The sequence below is a fragment of the Molothrus ater genome, unplaced genomic scaffold (assembly GCF_012460135.2).
Source record: "Molothrus ater isolate BHLD 08-10-18 breed brown headed cowbird unplaced genomic scaffold, BPBGC_Mater_1.1 matUn_MA606, whole genome shotgun sequence".
NCBI classification, from domain to species: Eukaryota; Metazoa; Chordata; class Aves; order Passeriformes; family Icteridae; genus Molothrus; species Molothrus ater.
This window is the reverse complement of record NW_023416488.1, coordinates 1-20,658: the sequence shown is the minus strand read 5'-3', so window position 1 is coordinate 20,658 and position 20,658 is coordinate 1. Positions and strand designations below refer to the sequence as shown.

At 34.9% G+C, this 20,658-nt stretch overlaps 1 protein-coding gene across 1 annotated transcript in view; it reads left to right on the top strand.

Annotated features, from left to right (window-relative positions):
- LOC118700145 (tyrosine-protein phosphatase non-receptor type 3-like) overlaps positions 1 to 19,372 on the top strand; it is a 43,001-nt gene extending 23,629 nt beyond the window's left edge. Inside the window, exons 7-11 of the mRNA XM_036404507.1 lie at positions 449 to 569; positions 4,280 to 4,367; positions 9,113 to 9,201; positions 14,126 to 14,189; positions 19,196 to 19,372. Of these exons, the coding sequence (XP_036260400.1) occupies positions 449 to 569; positions 4,280 to 4,367; positions 9,113 to 9,201; positions 14,126 to 14,189; positions 19,196 to 19,372 (539 nt within the window). The remainder of the gene's footprint in view (positions 1 to 448; positions 570 to 4,279; positions 4,368 to 9,112; positions 9,202 to 14,125; positions 14,190 to 19,195) is intronic.
- Positions 19,373 to 20,658: the final 1,286 nt, after the last annotated feature.

Genomic DNA, 20,658 nt, shown 5'->3' with positions numbered 1-20,658 from the left:
CTTTTTAAGTGACAGATCTTGTTGAAAACTTCTAATATGTTCTAGTCAAGTAAATGTGTCAAACTGGTTTCATTTGCCATCTCTTACTGAAGTAATTTGGTGTTCTCTGATGTTACAGTGCAGCATGTGTGTGTCAGCACAGCACATGACATCTGTCTGGTGCTGTTACAGGTTGTGATGCAAAAGTGAGGCTACATAAGTAACTAAATAAAGTACTGAGTCATTCAGTGCCTGAGATTATAGTTATGGTAAGTGTATTTTGAAAAAAGTCTTACCTCGCTGAGGTCATACAGTTCCCAATGTTCAACATTTCTTGTCTGTTGGGAAATAATTGGTAATTTCTGCATTTTCCCATATGTGTATGCGTTTTAATGAGAAGGAATTTCTTCTAAACAAAAATCCAATTAACTATGAAAACTTTGTATATGTGTTTCTTGTTTTTTAACAGCACAACTTGGAGACTATAATGCTTCAGTGCATTGCTCAGGATATCTTTCAAATTACAACTTTATACCGGAGCAGAACAAAGATTTTCTTACCAAAGTAGAAACGCTACATGAGCAACACAGGTAATGTGAACTTGTAGTTCTCTCTCACCTCTTGAGCTTTTAAAGAAAAAAAAAAAGATGTCAAAAGGAAGACTTGAGTTCTTACTAGTTTCATTACAACAGTATTTTATGTAGCTGTTAAATGAAATACTCTGGTTTATCATAGAGATGCTAGATTAATTATATTCAGAGTGTGATGCTAATGTGTTGAAACATTTAAATAAATTTCTAGTTATAACCTCCAGGAGATTAGTTAGCCTTAAATATTATTAAAGTCAACAATCTAGAGCACTATACCAGATGTTTGAGGAGTTTGCTGCATGAAGAACATTTGATCATTTTTCAAATTCTACATATTTTTTTTGTCTATATATGTGGGAAAAAACTCCAAGAAATGCCATAACCATAAACCACTTCAATTAACTTTGTGCTTTCACTCCCCTCTCCTGAGTTTAATACAAAGGCTGCAACAGATTATTCCAGTCAGTGCACTGCTAATTATTTTTTCTGACCCTGCTGATTTGTCTCTTGTAAGACTGCAGCTTTGGAATTAGTGGTGCTGATCAGATACTTGCAAGCGGAATGCAAATAGACCAATCTAAGAAATTGTCTGGGAGCAAATGAAATCCAAATCTCTGTAGACTTGTTTTCTCTGTCTGTATCTTAACTGCGGGAGAGCTAATTCCCTGCTCTCTTAGTTTCTTTGATTTATACCCTGAAATATTTCCATTTTCATGTCTTCCTAATGTCCCTCAGCTGCCTTTTTCTCATCTTTCAATACTCTTATTTTTTCCTCTGGTTTCTTTACTGCTAGTGGGTGTAGTGAGTAGTTCTGAACTTCACGTGTGGTTCCTAGCCATCCAGCACAGGCCTTGTCATTTTTGGGGCAAAAGAAGATAACCGCTGAACTCTAAACTCCAGCTGTCCTTTCTGTTGGAGATACTAATCTGGGCTGCTTTCCAAACAGTCCATGTTCAGGCACACAATAGCTGATGCTTCTTTCTACTCCTTCCAAATTAATTTGCAGTTTCCAGTAGGCTCAGTAGTTTTTTAAGGGGAAGTTTTTAGACAGGAATGAATAAAACTGCTTGTCTTTTGGAAGCAGTCATCTTGGAGACCACTGAGGGAAGTTTCTGAAGAGTCTTGGTTTGGCTGGGTTGAGCTCAGTTATTTAGGGCTGTGGTAGCAAGAGATATAAAACTGCAGAGTAAAGATCAGAAGTTAGCATTGGTCCAGACTAAGGTGTGCTGGGGGCTGTTGGAAAGACACCTTTCTTCTCTGTGTTCTTTCAGTGATATCAGTGCTTTCATTGAGTGTCTTTGGGGTGAAGAAGCCTTGATGGTTGAGAAGTTTAACATCTGTATTGGAATTAACAGAGATGTTGGTAATTGAAGGTCTGAATAAAAATACTGAGTAAATTGGACTTGAAATTTTTTTTTATTGTTTTAAGACGTCTTTAAAAACTTAGCTCTTGAGGCCAATTTACTTCAGAGTGCGAGGAGAGGCAGACAAATTATTGTATATCCTGACAGTATTTCTTGCATACTCCTTTGGCATTCCTGTGTCTCAGACGTGAATTTGACTACATCAGTGCCAAGAGCATACTTGACAAGAATGGTTCGGGTGTTCACCAGAGCTGCTAGGAAAGAAAGATGGAAAGGAAGAATTCACTTTTTTACCTTTGAGAGAACATTGTTCCTTTGGAATGAAATTTCTGCTAATCTGGAATAAAAAATATTGCTGTAAACTCTATAGGTTATCTGTAAGTTATTATAGCTTTGAAATTGGTATTCTTATATTACAGGGTTTCAAAGCCAACTCTATAAACACCTATCCTTTTTTCATTCTTTAGTGTCTATGCTTTGGGAAACTTTCACAAAGGAAAATAAAAAGGCTTGAATTGCTGAAATACAGACTTGAGAAGTTATGTCTTATGTGCTGTAACTCAATGAAAAGTTTTTGTTACCTAGGTCTTATGTTGCTTTTCAAAATCTGAGGAAGTATTCCCTGAACAACTCCATGTAACACTGTTCAGTGGACAGTATGTAGCTGTTAAGAAAGCAGTTTATTGTCATATTGCACTTGTGTAGCTTCAGAAATTTTCCTTCTATGTTCATCCCATAGGGGGATTTTTTTGTATATAGTTGGTTCTAATGTGGTTTTCCTGCTGTGTTTTGCTGAGTAACATAAGCAGCCTGAGATCTTAGGATGCAGATATCGTCCAAATTGGTAAGGTTTTCATAGTGCTTGCTAGATCCAGCCATCAGTTTGAAGAGAAGGATGCATTTGAAACCAAATAAGATGCTTATATTCCAGATGAGGTTCACTAGTCCTTGGGCATCAACAACTGTAAAAATTGGAACATCAAGACCAGTTTCCTCTTGCCTGTTTATCTCACAGAATAATTACCATCTGCTTAGGGACCTGAAGGTTTCATTTCACCTCTAATTGAGTAGGAGAGTGTAACAACGAGTAAAAAACCTAAGTCTGTGCTGAGATACTTGTTGGCCCTTCAAGACACAAAGCATGACTGGTCTGGTGTATACAAATTGAGAATTAAAATTTGCAGGCATATCTTGTTAGTGTGCAGCAGACCTTCTGAACAAAGTACTTGATCAAAATATTTAAAATGACAGCAATGTACTTTTGCAAACATATTCAGCATACTTTTATATAACAAAATGGCCATTTTACATTGGTTTGTTTCTCTAATTTTCTGACACACTGATACAGGGTCTACTAAAGATTTTCAGAATCAAGCTGACAAAACTCAGTATACATGTAGATCTGAGAAACCAGTTTAGCTCAGTATTATGACAAACAGAAGTTTTCTTTATCTTTGCTCTCTTTTTTCCTGATGTTATGGCATCCTCAAGCCACACTGGCCATGGCTTTCCAGTTCAAGGTAGCTTTCAGTTCTCTGCAGCATGATGTAAGATTTCCTAGAGAGTGACTGTTTCAGGGCATTGTATTTGGATGGCTTTGCATTTAAAAAGAGAGATGTTAATTAGGAGTAATAGAGGCTGTAGTTCTTAACATAACTCAATATTATGTCAACTTTTTGCAGGTTGTACCTAAATTGCATTTGATTAATGTAATTTTATGCATGTTGTTTTGGAAGCTTACTTAGCAAAGAGTTGTTTTTACCTGTACTTATAGAAGCTTTCTTGAAGACGCGAAGGTCAAATGCTTTTATGATTTTAATGTCTTATCTGCAGGAGAAAAAAATATTTTAGGACTTACAGATTTTAGGTTAACTCAGATGGCTTTTCCTTGGTGTGTTTCATATATTTAACTTTTAGTCTGTTCTCTCTCCTTTATTTTATTAGTGCATTTGTGCTTCTTATCTTTCTTCTACATGACTACTTTCTGAGAGACTATGAAATGCACAGTATTTACAGATACAGCTTCTTATTAAAAATGTCAGATTTTATAGGGGAATTGTTTCCTCATCCCTTTAAATATAACAGATAACAAAGATTTTTCTAAAAATAGCTAGTCCAGAGTGGCTAAGGTAATAAAATCACACATAATTCACTTAATTTTTTGGGAGTACTTTAGCAGGGTATTCACCAGTAAATAAATTGTGGCACTACTTAATGTAGGGTTATTTCTGGGACACTGGACTTCAGCATTCTTCTGGTTTTATGCTTTTGGAATAAATATGATATAATATCTTTTACTTTTGACTTGTCTGTGGCTCAAATTTATTACTTTTTCCCTTCTTCTAGTGGCCTCAAGCAATCTGAAGCAGAGTCCTGCTATATAAATATAGCAAGAACACTTGAATTCTATGGAGTGGAATTGCACAGTGGTAGAGTATGTTTACATTGTAATTTTTCCTTTGGAAAGTAAATTTACGTGGGTTTTTTTTACATTAATTAATAGCAGTAAAAAAAAAAGTAATATTTAAGTACTGACTTTATCATCTCTATTTTTAGGGAGAGCTGGGTAATTTTTCAATAATTTATGTATGACATGGGTGCTAGAATTTCAACCAAATAAGCTAGAGCTCCTCAAAGTGTAATAAAGTATTTTTAAGATAAACTATATATATATATATATATATAAACTATATATATAAAGATATATATTAAGATAAAATATATATATATATATAAAATAAATATATTTTACTTAATAATTTTACAAAGGTTTCTGAGTGTCTTAGCATGAAAGAAAATGAAATGCTCTGTTTAGTGCTATTAGTTGGCAGGCGTTTTGTGAGGTTAATTTCTCTGAATTTCTAGCACTAATTTCTTTAGTGTTAAGATTATAGAGGGTTTTTCACGTTTAAATTCCTGTATTTCTTGATTCCAGGCTAAATCTAAGTATTTAACAGCATGAGTGATGACCAGTAAAAATGTGTTTGAATTCTTTAAATACAGGGTGTTTATTGATAAGAAACATGTCTTAGTATTTCATTGTCTACTGCAATTTAATTTTTTGGCTACACTATTCATCTGAAGTGAATCCCCAAAATGCTTTTTTATTGGCATTCTAGGGTGCAAGTTACCTTTTGTGCTTCTGTGTAATAGTAAATTGTTTTTGTATAGGACTTGAAGTGTAAAAACCAAAGGAAGTGTACTACAGATAATTGATTTCATAAGTGAAGATGACTTCTAGTTTTCCTAACATTTTTGAGGTTTTTTAATAATCCTGACACTAAGAGTTAGTATGAAAAATTGATAAATTTCTTTAATGATGAGGAAGGAATAGAATGAGTCATTTGCTTCCTTCAGCATATTTTTTTCTTGTTTTTCTTTATGCTGCCACAAATAAGTGAGTGTTGCATTGAATTTCTAGAAATTCTTAAAGTGCTTCTGTATGAAGCCACTGCAATTAGATTCATATTCATGAAATACAGTGCTCAAAAGGTAGACACTTTTTTTAATAATGGAGAAAAGTAGAAAGAAAGGGAAATTATTAAATCTGACTTTGTATAGTCTGTCCATTAGGTTATTTGTCACCTTTCTACTTTATTGAAGAAGTTCTTAGTGTTACACTGGAGATCACTATATTCACTTAACTTGATTGGATATTTGCCTTTTAACTTCTATTATAGCCTAGTATTTTGATAAGCCAACTTGAGTGCTAAGATTTCCACTCTAGACTGTGACCAGTCTCTTAATATTGACAGGATGTTGTTTCTGAAAGCTCTTCCAATTTCCATTATCCTTCCTGAGCTGCAGGCTGCTGAACTGCATGCAGGGTGTCAGTAGTGGTTTTCCCAGTGCCAGCAGTGATAATAGATTGGATTCAGACATTTTCAGCTAAATGAAATTTCACTGCAGACAATTTTGCTACTGTTTCAATTCAAAATAATAGTTTTATCAAAATTCATTTTTTAAGGATGAAATATTTGAAGGGATCTGTTTTTTCTAGTCATTGAACTAGACATCTAGATGTTTAGAAGCTGAGAGGAAGGAAATAGAACCCAAACCAGAAAATATCATGCCACCTTTCAAATTGAGTTTCAATATCATTTGAATGTTGATCTTCATTCTTCCTCTCCCTTCCTTATCTCAGAGTAGGTAAGGGAAAAAGAAAAGTACAGAGAAGGATAACAATCCTGAATGTTTAAAGGAAAAGCCTTCTGTAGCAGGTGAACAGCATGGAGAATATGAATAGCCAACAAGATCTTCAGTCTACCCAAAAAGAGACAGGTTTAAGTAAAGGAACTTTTCCCACAATGCTGCAGTTGAACTGTAAGGGTTACTTCTGATTTAATGGATGCTCAAGGTGAAATAGCTATCACGAACAGTCAGGCAGTCACTGGAGTCCATTAAACATAAAAGAAGCTTCTAAACCAGGAAATCCTCTACCTGTAAATGACCTGAAGCTGAGAAGGGAAGTCATCAGTCAGGGTTTAGTTGGTTGTCTCTGAAGTTTTGTCCTTCTAAAACATCAGTTGCAAGTCCCTGTTTGGATTGAATGCCATGAGGCAAACCTCTCAACCAACATGAGGTTGGCCTTGCTCCCTGTAAGAAGTTTTCAGTGAAGGTTTATAAGCTGCTTCTTCAGAGGCTACTATGTCCTGCCCCTGCTCTGGCAGGGATGTTTACAGTGCCTCCTGGTATCCTCCCCCCTCTCAGTACCGCTTTTAAATCATCCTTCCAGTTTTGTCACATCCCAGTGCCTTGACAGATTTAGCAGGGGCTAATTAAACTGTGTCTCTGTGAAAGGGTTTATCTCTGTGGATTCTGATGATCTTGTTCCTCTTAGATTGTGTATGGCAGAAGAACCAGGTAACACCTGGCTTTTATACTAATGGCCCAAAGAAGCTGGTGCTCCTGTACTGGTGGTTGAGAGTGGGATACTCTTGGATAATGTTTCTTGAAGAGCAGATGGATGTATAGCTTCCTTATTTTTTTTGTTTTATGATACAAAGTTAAATATTTAATATAAGTGTGAGCCTTTTTTTTAGCAACTTACTAAACATGCAACTTCAATCTGAGCTCAGTTTTCATCTGCAAACACTTTTGCTTTTTTTCTGATGAAAAATCTGAACTGCTAAAATAATAAAATATGTGATAGTGGTAGGGGAGACTCAAGAGAGTGAATTCAATATCTTAAAACTATATTGATATTTCTTGAATTTCTAATCTCCTTTTCACTCTGGACCACTATCCCCTCTGCTCAGTAATTAATCTGCTGTTAACTTATCTTTCATTTTTACTCAGAGAGTTGAAGATAGGAAATTTTTTGAATCAATATTATTTCCATATCTACAAAAATAAAAATAGTAATTGTAAATTAAATCAAATATGAGTCAGTACTTAAGTAGCTAGATGCCTCGCATGACAATTTTTTATAACTTTTCTTTACAACTTTTTATTATTATCTTCTTCATGTTACCTGTTTTTTAATAAAAATATGCATGTTATTTCTTTCTTATGCAATTTAACAGCATGCTATGAAAGTGAAATAACTGTACATCAATATAATTTTTCGTTAAAGAGACCCTCTCTTTATGCTATTCCAGCATCTTGATTTTGTGTTTCTTAGGCCTAATACAAAAGAATTCATAGTAACAAATAACATGGGAGCTTAGTGGTTTGGGCTGGTGCAGAGGAGGGTAAGGAATGAACTTTGTTCTGACAAAGCTTCTGGAGAAAATAGAGTAGTTTAGCCTAATTAATCCCCATCAAGTGTTTTAGATAATCCTTTGCTTCTACTTAAACATGTTGATTCTAAGGTTTTACTTTAAAAGCTGTTTTTTCTTCACAGTATTGATTTTTAAAAGCAGGACCCTAGTGTAAGCTCAGAGTGCTAATAATACAATTTTCTACCCTGCTTTAGGTTGGCCATATCATGGCAGAAGCAGCTAAACTGCAGGCACTTAATCTCCTGAATACCTCAGTGTTTTTCCCAAGTATTTAAATACAGGGATGTCACTTCTGGATTCCTGTATTATGCTTTGCAAATTAGGCTGGACTTCACTCATTCATGGGCCTGAATCACACTTCTATTCAACTGTTTTTAAAGGATTTATTATAGACTTTCCACAGTATTGCCAGAGCACATGCTACCTGTTATATTTTCCCATACCTTACTAATATAAAGAACTTGGGATTGGACATGGAGGAAAGCCATATATTAATTGAGCCCAGAGTACCATCTAGAGGAGCAGCTGCGCTACTGAAGGCTTTAATCTGTTACCATTGGCTGTCCTTTAAAAACAATCTGAAACTGCTTTTGAGTCAAAGCTGATATTTGAAACGATGGATTCTACTTACGTGTGGATTGATGTATACATTTAGGTCTGTTTAGAAATCTGTGTAATGACACATTAGTGTGTATTGATCATAAGAACTGGGAAGCCAAGATTTGTAACTTCTTTAACATCGGTCTGGCTTTAGGCTCAAAATGACCATCCAGCATCCTCCTCTCTGCCTTTTTGTTTTTGGGGTTTTTTTAAACTCAAATCTTTGCTTATATGTTTTCTCTTGAGTATCTCAGTACCTAGAAAGGATTGTAAAATTCTGATTTTTTTTTCCCAGTTGCATGTGTTAAGCTAATGCACAGCTTTTGGTTTAGTTAATAATGGATTTAATTTATTATATGAAATGTTCATGTGTATTTCTCCAACATATTCTCATATGTGAAATTATGGTCACCTCCTGTGCAGTCTTTCTTGGTAAGACCTTTTAGGAAAAAGTAAGGAATTATTTCCTCTCCTTTTTTAACGGCATGTAATCAGGCAATTTTTGTTCAGTTCCCAAAATTCTGTGACATTTACCTGACTAATCTTTGGAAGTATTTCGACTTCTTTCCTGAATTAAATAAGGTTAGACTTGCAAATTTACTCTTGATGCAGACCTAAGGAACATCCTGGGTAGTAGAATGAATGTCACAACTTTTATGAATGAATAATATTTAGAATGTGTAATAGATAACATCAAAGGAAAGACATGCGCAAAAATCAAAACTCAAAAATGTCATTGATTTTATTCCTCAAGCGTAGCAATTTAGGTATAGAAAGTGTGAAAAATAAATTTATTAGTAGATAATGTGAATGACACAAACTGCATCTGTGTTCTTACAGTATTTTTCTTTTTTAGGATCTCCATAATCTAGATCTTATGATTGGGATTGCATCCAGTGGGATTGCTGTATATAGAAAACTCATCTGTACAAGCTTCTATCCCTGGTAAATTCCTGTATTGTAAAGAAATGTGTCCAGTTTTTTCAATTTTACATCCATTTGCTTTCACATTTTTTCCAAAGAAGCCTACAATACACATATTTGTTCTTTATGGAGTATTGTATTATTTTCTTGTGCTTAGATAAAAACAAAAACTTACCTAGGTTTTTAAATCTTTAAGACTTTTGAAGTCCTTGCACTGTGTGAAGTCCTGATCAAGTTAATTTACATACAGGTATGAGTACATTATGAGGACCTTGTGGTCTTAGAGATTTGCTGCTGTTGTGCTCAATATGTCTCTTTAAAAACAAAACCAATCAGTATTGCTATTAAAGTTCAGCCCCTAATTCAGTCTGAATTAAGTTCAGTCTGAACTTTTTAACGTGGCATTCAGCAAGAAGACACTTCTTGGAGTAGAAATGTAAAATGAGGTTTTTGGAGTTTCAGATTTACAGGAAGTAAGATAATACAATTTAGATATTTTTAAATGTCATCAAATATGGGTGTATAACATTAACAAGCAGGTGAGAAACCTTCACATTCTCTGATACATAAAACATTAGAATGCATGATTGTGCTGTAGAAAATAACCTCTGCAAAGAAATAATGTGCACAGGAACTCTGATGTGAATGACATGAGAAGTTACATAAGCTATAATTTTTTTAAAGTGCTTTTGGGCTTTATTAGCTATATCATACTAAAATTATAACCTGAATAAGAAGTTATATGGAGGTCAGGCATTTCCTTAAGGTTTTTGGATTGGATCAGAAAGAAATTTTTTCCAGTCTTTCATTTTTAAATGAAGTATGAATTTTTTTTTTTATGCTTGATAAAACTATAGCTTTGTCATGTTATACGTGAATTCTTTGAATTTGTAACAATTGTTCTGGATAACTTTTTCAGTAAGATAGTACAGTGTTCTTAATCATGAGAGAAAAATACATTCCAGTGAGTTGTACTTGCTTTTTGGCCCTTAATTATAAAAAAAACTCCCTAGCTGTAGTCTTTAAATACTAGTGTCATTCCATCCTTCCATTTATGAACCCAGCCAAACAGCTATTTCCTATAGAAGAACAATAAAATCAGTTTCAATTTAAATTCTAGGGGAAAATATACTGCATGGTCTCTGGATTTTTTTTCTTTGCTGTGAGTTGCATTTCAACTCCCTGGGATGTACTGCAATCATCCGGGGTAAATGCATGTCAATAATAATGCTCTCATGTAGCAGCAGAGTGAAAGCTTGTATTTTTCCATTTCTAATGCACATTGAAGCATAGAAGTCTTGACTCTCATCTTTGTGCCTTGAGTGTTTCTCTTTCATACATCAGTCTCTCAGCTTCTTTCAACCTCTGCAGGTTTTAAAAACTGCCAGCTGGAGGAACATTTTCTGTCTTCTGCCAGTGTTGTTCTGCCAACTTAGTTGACCTAAGTAAGATATGAATTGATAATAGTTGTTCCTGAAAATCACAGAAGTAATGGCATTTTAAAATCTGTGACTATGAATTTTTTTAAGGAAGGGAAAAATAGTTTGTAGCACACAGGACAGGAGGAATCTACAACTTCCTATGCTACTTTTACTCCTGAAGAGCACAGAGGAATAAAACACAGATGCTAAAACATTTTTCACAAAAGCCTATTCTCATTTACAGAAAAAATTGAGGGAAGTAAAACCCACAGGTTTTTCAGTTCAAATAATTCCTACTCTAAAATATGAGGTTTAGGCAGTAATATTTTAAGCTGACAGCTCATGCAGTTGTTCCAAGCTTTCCTACTCACTCACTTTCTCTCTGCTTCTCTCTCTCTCTCTCTCTAAAAATTTCATTTCATCTTGGAAGCAAAATCTCCCTACACAGGGGCTAACTTTTTGATATTTTATTTCTGGCATCTTGTTTGAGTTAATCATAATTCTTTGTGCAGGAATGGTGTCCATTCCCTGATCCCACCAAAACAAGCAAACACTGAAAACCACCAGAGTGGTTGCTTGGGATGTATTTGTAGTTTGAATTCTCACTTTTATTTTATATCTCAAAGCAGGATGTATTTCTGTAATGCCTGAAGTAGTATTTATTTAGGCTCTTTATGTAACACCATTTGTATCAAGTGGTTTTTCCTATGGACTGTGCAAACTTCACCATTAACAAGTTAGAACTCAAGGTGGCAGCAAACACCATCGAAGCACTCTTTCCAAAATTTTAAGTAAAATACTCTGCAGTGGATGACAACAATACAACTATGCCATATGGTAGTAGTCAAAGGGGCCCAAAAGTTTTCAGGAACAGAGGCAGTGAGAGAGCTCTGCCTTGGCAAAAAGATGCTTTTCAATCAAAGCAACCTACGTAAAGAGCTGACTGATCAGTCAGCGACAATGCAAGTCAAGATAGGTTTAAAAAATAGCTTTGTATTTAATGCAGTATTTTGTGCACTCTGCAGAGTTATTCTCAAGGGTGCTTAACAGTTATGTGGTAATTTCCAAATTTTCCAAGTAAATATTAATGGCAAAAACATACAAATACAGCAGCAACTGAAGTTAGGTAGTAAATGCTATTTTGTGTATGCCATTTCACTGCTTTGAAAATTTCAGAGAAACTGGTTGAGGAATGCATAATACATTGCTAGTTAAAACTTGGAAAACAAGTATCTTGCATAGCAAATTGGACAGAATCTTTTTTCAGTGGCAAAGTATAGGGTTTACAGGTAAAGAAACTTTCTCTTTGCTTCAAGTCACAAGTACCAGCTGTTAGTACTAAGTTCTAGGACAGGACTGCCAGTTTAATCAAAAATTAGTGATTCTGTGGCCCACGGAGTGACAAATCTATTTTGATGCTTGTGAATGATAGGAAGATGGGACCCAAAAGATCTATCATTCTTAATATGCTACAACTAGTGAGTGCTTTTTAAATAAACCATGAAATTTAATGATTTGTGAGTGTTGCATATCTGCAATACTCACAATTTGTGAGTATGCATATCTGTCACTGAACAGATTATTGGTGAGAGAAAAGGGCCACTGAACTGCCAGTTATAAGACTAGTAACTGCATTCTATTAATATAATTTTTGGATATGGCATCTTCAAGAACTTGTTAAGTCTAAGTGCTTTGACACCTTAATCTCCTAGATTTTTATTTTCTAGGTGTGAACATTCAGTCAGTTTGTGGGCATAACATTGCAAATGATTTTTAGTTATTGTTAAATGAAAATGTCAGAGTATCAAGTGTTCTTCATGCCTGAACTAAGTAGGTTTAGTTGTACTTTAAGAAGAATGAATGGAATTGAGAGGGGTATTCTATTTAGGAGAATGTCAAAATAAAGATACTTAATGCTCTGATTTGGCTTGAAGTGATTATGTGGTCATGCACTGAATCATGGGGGCTGTTTTGGTTTTGATGGAGTTTTGGTAGTTTTTTGTTTGCTTGTTTTGGGGTTTTTCAAGAAAAAGCGGGAGGTAGTGGAGAGCGATTGAGGGAGTTTTGGTACTTGCAGCTCAGGAAATACAACTGAAAATTTCTGACTTGTCAGATATTCAGAATCAAGAGCTTTTAGATGAGCAATGCAGATCACTGATCTTTGAGGTACAAGTCAAATGACACAAGTATTTTAATAGTTGACCTAACAGGAGAGGTGCAAATGATTTCAATTTTCCATTAATTTTCACATCAGTTTGTCTTGTTGAAGAATAGTGTTGAAATACCTGTTTCTTTGTGGTTCTGTAATTGATGGAGAAAAGCATTTTCTGAAGATGGCATTGTTTTCCACCTCTTGTGCAGAAAGAGGGATAGGTAATTCCATTAATATTCTTGTTAGTAACTGGCAAATATATTCTCCTGTATCCATGAAGGATGTTGCTCTATAACTCAAGTGCCTCTCCCATGAGCAGTTGGGAATGAGTTTTTATGCCATCGCACTTAATGAGAGTAATGCAAAAACTGTGCCAAACTGAGAGGACTTTCAACAAAGTTCATACCTGATATCTAACATCCTGTGAAACATCCGTTCTCGAAAATATTATGAGACTTTTAGCAGTAAACCTACAAAACCCTTTCATGATTTTTTTTCAGGCAAATATGACTTGATCAAACCTTAAATAGGTTTCCTAAAGGCCTCTGTAAGATTCCAGCTGACCATAGAACAGAGATTTCTTTGTCCAAAAATGCAGGTTTTCAGTTACTGAAGTAGAACTATTGCAGAGAAAATTTAGGTATTTTAGACAAATCTTATTTTGCTGTGGGAAGGTGTGCAGGTGGGTGGAAGTTTGTTTAATTTAGAAAAACTGATAAGTGTATAATTAAAATGAAAATTGCTTGAACACCAATTTCAGTTGTAATCTTTACCTTAGAAAATATGTATTCACGCTGTGTATATTTAAAAAGATGTGTTCAGTTCTAAAATTACCACATAAATTACATAGCAATGTTAATGAAGTGAAAAGTATATTAACACTTTTTCCTACAGTTTTCATCCTTCTAAAATGATGATTTTATCTAGAGATTTTGTTTAGTGATTAAGACAAATACATTATATCTTTCACCTTATGAAACGAATTCTGCAATGCCTCTGCAAAGTTTCAGTTGTTGTAAGACCAACCTTGTCATGTCATTAGGGTCTTCAATTTTGTTCCTTTAGTCACAGTTGTCATATGACTCTAAAGTTATACAAAAGTTGACACATTTAACATTTGTGCAGCTTAGTGTAGAAGATGTCATCGAGTTTTTTGCTGCAAGAATAGATTTGGTGGGAGAGAACTGCTGTGAACTATTTAAAGATTAAACGAGGACATTTATTTGACACTCAACACAAGAGATGGCTGCATATTATTCATTGAATATTTTACAGCTCTAATCTTTCAGGCTTACTGTACACAATATTATTTTTCATTGTTTTATCACTCTAAACATTGCTCGGTATTTCATGGCCTGTTTCTGTCTTTTAGGGTGAACATTTTAAAAATTTCCTTTAAAAGGAAAAAGTTTTTTATACAACAACGGCAAAAACATGTAAGTAGTCCTCTAATATTTTTTTGCTCTAGTGTCAATATTCAATATTTTATATTGAATGTAACCTACAAACTGCTGATCAAAAGGCTCTGTTGGGATAGTGTGCCTTTGAAACTCTTTCGTTAACTTGGTCTTGCTATTCTTGTCTGCTTATTCCCTCTCTTTTTTCCCTTTTATTATTTCTTTTCCAACACTGAATCCCTCCACTTTCAGTCTGTTGGAGTGTATCTTTCCCATAGAGGCTTCTTTTCTCTTGGGGTCTTTGGGTAAATGCAGATCTCCGTCCTTTCTCCAATATCTATTAACAGCATATTTCCCCTTTCTCACCAGCATCTTCTGCTCTTTCCCTTGTTGCTCTCCCTGCCCTGTAGAGTTCCCTAATGCAGTGAATCTACTAAACTGCTTGTCCCATCTAGGGGGAGTTTGTGAGGTCCCTTCAGCTTATGCGGCTCAGAGCTCAGGAAGAAAGCAAGGTTCCTGGAGGAAAGGAGAGCTTTGCAGATGGAAAACATGAGGTTGAAAAAGGAAATAGCCCACCTGCTGCTGTGTGTAACATGGAGGGCTTTAGGAGTTGGCAAATTATATGAAGAGAGTTGATAAAGCGCATATAAAATTTTTCAACTGTTAAGAGATGGCTTCTGTTGGTTGCTTTGTGCTCTTTGAAGAACAATTGAAATATTAGTCTATTTAATGGGGAAGGAAATCTTGATTACTGATTATTATTGTGCTACCACAATATGAAAAAAATATTTTTTACAAAGAGCATACATTATTTAATATGACAGAAAAAAACAACTTCTCAGAAACTAGTGATCAGCAGATGTATAAATATTTTAGTTCAATTGAGGACAAAACTTAGTAAAAGGTAAATGTTAACTTGTACCTAAAGTTCATGGAGGTTCTTTCTGGTAGTACACAAGCTCTTAAATTTATAGGAACTGTGTTACAAGACCACCTCTTGATCCACATAGATTAGAAGGTCTGCTGAACACAGATTTCTAAGGAGGCCTTTTTTTTACCCAAAAGGAAAATGTTTTCTTCTTTTTTCTTTTCTGTGTATCCTTCTTTTTTCCCATTTTGGTGGGCTCTTTGAAATTTGAGGAGTGTGCAAGTATGTATATGTTACATTTCAGGATTCATGTATAAAAAGAGTTAGTTTCCAGATTTAGTGTTACTGCACTTGTGCTTGCACACACACATAGCATGCACAGGGTGTGTCCTTACACACAGTAGGGTGATTTTAAGGTTTTTTTACTAGCTGTAAGTTTCAAAATATGTTTTTTATATGCAGACATGTCAGTCTGTTCATTTATATTTCACTGCATGAAGAAATGAGTGGTTGATAGACCATTCTACTCAATTGTGAGTGTAAACACTTGCAAGTAGTAACTTCTCTCCTGAGTTTGAGGATTAAAAATTCACTGATAAATAGTAATTTTAAAATCTAAATATTTTCAAATATACAGATAAGTGCAGGCTTTCAGACAGCAGTTTCCAGGGCTTGGAACTCAATGATTTTTAGTCCCTTTCAACCCAAACCATTCTGATTCTCTGAAAATGAGTGTATTCACAATGATTTTGTAATATGGAAAAATAAAGTGTCAATATAGAACTATCTGTGGACTTGATGTAAAATATGTGTGTTCATTATATAAAGACTTGGCTGCTGTCAAAAGTAGAATTTTTGTCTCTGGAGACCTGTGTCACTTTTGAAGAGAGCAGCAATCTTAATTTGTTCAATCAAACATCTGATAAATGATGACAGTTCAAGGCTCTTAATTCTTTTAGCTTACCTTCTCTTAAGTGATCATAGTTCTTTGTTTCATAACCTCCAGAGATGACAGTAATGCATGCAGTGTCATGCTTAAAGAGCTACAGAACTGTAAGAAAAGTAAGGCCAGCTGCATGACCTTTTTACTCCTCCTCAGTTCATGTGAAAAAGCAGACCAGGTGTGCCACTGAATCTGTGGATACATCCATCCTTGTCAGCCGGCTTTGTTTGAAATTTAGGGCATCAAGTGTGCAGTGCTCTGGTGGTATTGCTTGGAAAAGCTTGCTGGTGCCGTGCAGAGGGAGAGAGGGGAGTGGAGTCCGAGGGGTTTCACCAGAATAGTGGGATGCTTGAGGGGTGTGCGAGGACAGATGACTGCATTGGTGTCAGTTTTCAAAATGATCACTTTTTTGCTTGGAAAGACAGAAGCAAATAGGTAAATGAATCTGAAAGTAAAAGAGATGAAAGAGTGTGGGGAAAACAGAGCAGATACTGTATATTCTTAGGCAAGGTTTGACTAAAGAGGACAAGAGTGCTATAGAACCTCTTTTATATTTTATATGTCGTATGTAGATTCAAAAATCTACAGAAAGTTCTCAAAGGCAATGGATTTGCAGTCCCCTGGGATATGTCCCATATTTCATTGATTTGTTCTCCTTATTTCATTTACTCCATTTTTCTTTCCTTATGCACCTTTTCTGAAAAAAACAACTTACCTTTTCTCACTCTTTCCGTTCTACTCACCTTCTCTTTTACCCTCCCCCTGCTCTGGTCTGTTGATCAGCTACTTGATTAGGAGTATGCAGTATTTCTTTTTCTACTGAAGAGCCAAATAAGGACTGGGGAGCAAGACTGATGAATCAGTGAATGTCTGATGCTAGAGAAGCTCATGACATGTAGGCTTAATGAAGGGTGGAGGATTTAAGGTAGGAATAGGAACTATGCTGTTTAAAGGCAACATTTTGTACCTTTCAGAAATGAAATTTTATTTTCAATGTGCTTACCTAATGCTTAAAACAACTTCATTTGTTGCATACTAAAATATATCTTTGCTTTTTATGCTCTAGATATTTTCAGATTTTCTGTTAATGGAGTGAGTAGGCATACAACTGATGGAGAAATTCTTCCATATGCTGGACAAGCAAAAGACTTTAGTTACGTAGAATTGTTCCCTTTACCTCAAATTTCTCTAACCCTCATTTCTTGATAATCATGAAAATGCCATTCTTTTAGAACTTGACTTGAGAAGTATAATGGGCATTATGTCCTGGGATCCCACTAGAACTCTCCTCCCCTTTAAAAAAATACACAGATTTAACAGCATAACTTGCAAGGTGGCCTGTTAGTGAAGCAGATTGTAATTAACAAAAGATTATTTTAGTCTAAAAATTGAATAAATATTTATGAAACTTCTCAAAATATTTTTCCTAGCTTAAATCCATGTTGAAACTTTCAGCCTTAGAAACTTAAAGGCTGCTAAGAAGGTTCTGTGACAACAGAAAAGCACACTTGTAAAAAACAAAATTAATTGCTGCTAACAAACCTAAATTTAAAAAGATAATATTAGATGTACTTAGTTCCTTATATTTATACTATAGTCTTTCAGTATAATTGAGATGTTTGAATAAAATAATTTTTGTGGCAATTGAAAGGCCAGTACTTCAGGCCAACAAAAATATCTATACACTTACTTTTATTTGTCTCCTGGAGTAGTAAAACCCTTCAAGTGGGATTCAACCAACAGGGAGTATGTCAGAAATAGCATTTGTCATTAAACCTTTGTGATGTGTGCTTCATATATTTCAAGAAATACTGAGTTAAGATTTGCTATGCTTTCCTGCTTTGTTTTGTGTAACTACTTAGAAGCAATTGTGGTGAACTGACAAATTGTTTCCAATATGCAAGAGACTCAAATAACAAACCCACATCTTGAAAAGAAAATATGTTTTAAATGCTTTAATAGATATATGGAAAACGTTCCTTAAAGACTGTAATCAGTTAAATGTTTTTCAGTACTTATGTAAAATCAAGAGGAAATTTTTTTTCTCTTGAGAGTGTCACTGTTTTTCTTAAAAGCTGCAGATTCTCTGGACTAGACATGAAGTGATTTGCAAAAGCCGGCTTGGTCTCAGATACGTGTCAATTGTAAAAGGCTGCCTAGAAATAAAAAATACACAAGAAAAACAGATTGACTATACCAGCCAAAATGGTTTGTAGTTATTTCCCAACAGGATTGTTGCTGTGAACCAGCAAAAGGTTGCCTGTCTAATTATATGTTGAGATGACAAAATTAGTCATAATTTAGAGGAGCTAGAAAAGATGAGTGATGAAAAACTTGTTTTTTCACTGGTGTGCTGAGCTATGCTGGCAATTGTCTCAGGTCTCATGTTACCTTTATTTTCTACTTTTTGCGTTGCTCTCATTCCACTTTCTTTGCATCAATAACTAGATTAACTAACCAAAGCTTTCTCTTGTACAAAACTCTTGGGATAAACATTGATGGCACAATTGTGTTGCACTCAGTTTCACTGGCACTTTGGCACTGAAGTTACTCGTGAGAGTTTGCATCGAGAACGCAAGTTTTATATTGCCTGTATTCTGCTCTGAACCTCCTCATTGTGGCCTCACATTATCATCCAAGCAGGAGTGGATTTCAACAGCAGTAGCAGCAGCTCCAGTCCCATCAGAAGTATTTTCTTTCCCAAAGAAAGATCTCTGTTAACATCTTCAGTTTTTTCTGAAAGAATGAAAAGAATATGCATTTTGCATATTATGGCACTTGAAAGAACATTATTGAATTGAAGCCTTACATGAAGAGTTTGAATTCAAAGAATGAGGGTTTTTTTCTTTTGACATTGCACCCTTAATTGAATGTTTTAAAGAATTTTGTTTGTCTTAAGAGGTCAAAATCTGACTGGAAACCTGAGAATATATTTATCAGTATACCATGATACTCATATATACAAAATCTTTACTGCTCTAGACTTAAATATTTTATTAACATTTCATGAACTTTTAAAGTGCACATTTTGCAGTTTTTAATTTCAAATAGTCATAGAGGTATTTTGGCCATCTCCAGCTCAAAATCTACTGTATGCTGGTTTTTTGTTTGTTTGTTTGTTTGCCACAATGTATTTTTTATGTTTAAGCTTAAATAATTCTTGTTTTTTTATGATCTTGTTTACTGTTTCATCTACTTGTATATGTTGAAACATGGTGTTCCCTACTGTTACAGAATGAATCCAGAGAGCATATTGTTGCCTTCAACATGTTAAATTACAGAGCATGCAAAAATCTTTGGAAATCTTGTGTAGAGCATCACACATTTTTTCAGGCAAAGAAGTCACTACCTCATGAAAAAAAGATATTATCACATTATTGGACTCTGGGTTCTAGAAATCCAGCAAAGTAAGTATTTGTGTGAAAGCATGTTTTGCTCTATGATGGGAATGGGAGGATTTGTGTCAGTAGTAGCTCAAGTTGGAGTGGCAGAGAGTTGAGTCCTGTCCATAGCTTTGTTCCAGTCTATATATGAACCATTTGACAAGTTATATGGCTGTGGTTTCACTTTCTGCAATGTGATCTCCTTACAGTAGAACTTGTCTTATAATTGCCTCAAAAGGTGTTTGGATATATGTTTTATTACTATTTTTTCAACTTGTTGCTTCAGTCTGAAGTATAAAAACATTGGAAAGGAAAATGTCATGTAGCTAATGATCCGGTAAGAGAATTTCAGAACAGATTTGTTTTGAAATGTTTAGCCATTAGTGTCATATACACATTCTGTTTAATATGTTAGGGCAGTTTCTGGAGTGCATCACACCAACCACTTATTACTGACACAAAGATGAAAAACTTTCTCCCATTCAGGTATTCAAGATAGCCCTGTTGTGACACTTCTAATCCTTTATTTGTCTCATTGGATTCTTTAGTTACAAAGCACTAGAACACTAGTTTCCTAGTGTTGTTTAAGATTTAGTTACCAGGAAGTAATTCTTTAGAGCCTGTGATTTTCCTATATGAAGCTGGGATTATTCCTCCCCATATGCAGTTACTGAGCCCTATTGTCATTAAAGTTAAGCTGCAGGTTTATTGTCCAGTCACATGACATTGTAATGTCCCTCTCCATTTCTTTGCAGTTAGCCCTTATTTGGCTATCCTGTGTGATTTTTTTTACTCTGCTTTTTTTTAGGGGCTTTTAAATTTTTTTGATAAGTATCAGTCACAGTGATTTCTTCCGTTATGTTGATTTGTTCTGTTGTTACATTTATCAGCAATTCAGCTACAAAGATGTCATGTCCTGTGCCTTCATTGTCTCATCCAACCGTCCCAATCCACCTACCCCACCCCCAAAAACATTCTGTAATGAAACATATAAAAAAATATTTCATATTAATAGTGAATGAAGAAGAAAGTCTTGTGTCATTATCCTCTCTGGATGTGAGATTCTGGGGGTTCTTTGACCCTTTGATGATCTGTAGACTCTAGAAACCTTCTTCTTCTCATGATTTTTGGAGAAGTATTTTATTGTCTTGTTTTTGTTCATGGGTAGTGTGCTTTTGTGAGTTTTTTGTAGTGTGTTCTCGTAACAGTTTAATTTTACATGTAATTTGTCAGACTTGGAGATTTTCTGTCTTCTGTTTGGATAAAGCTTCAACTTCTGAATGATATCAACATGCTTCAAATGACTCCTCAGAA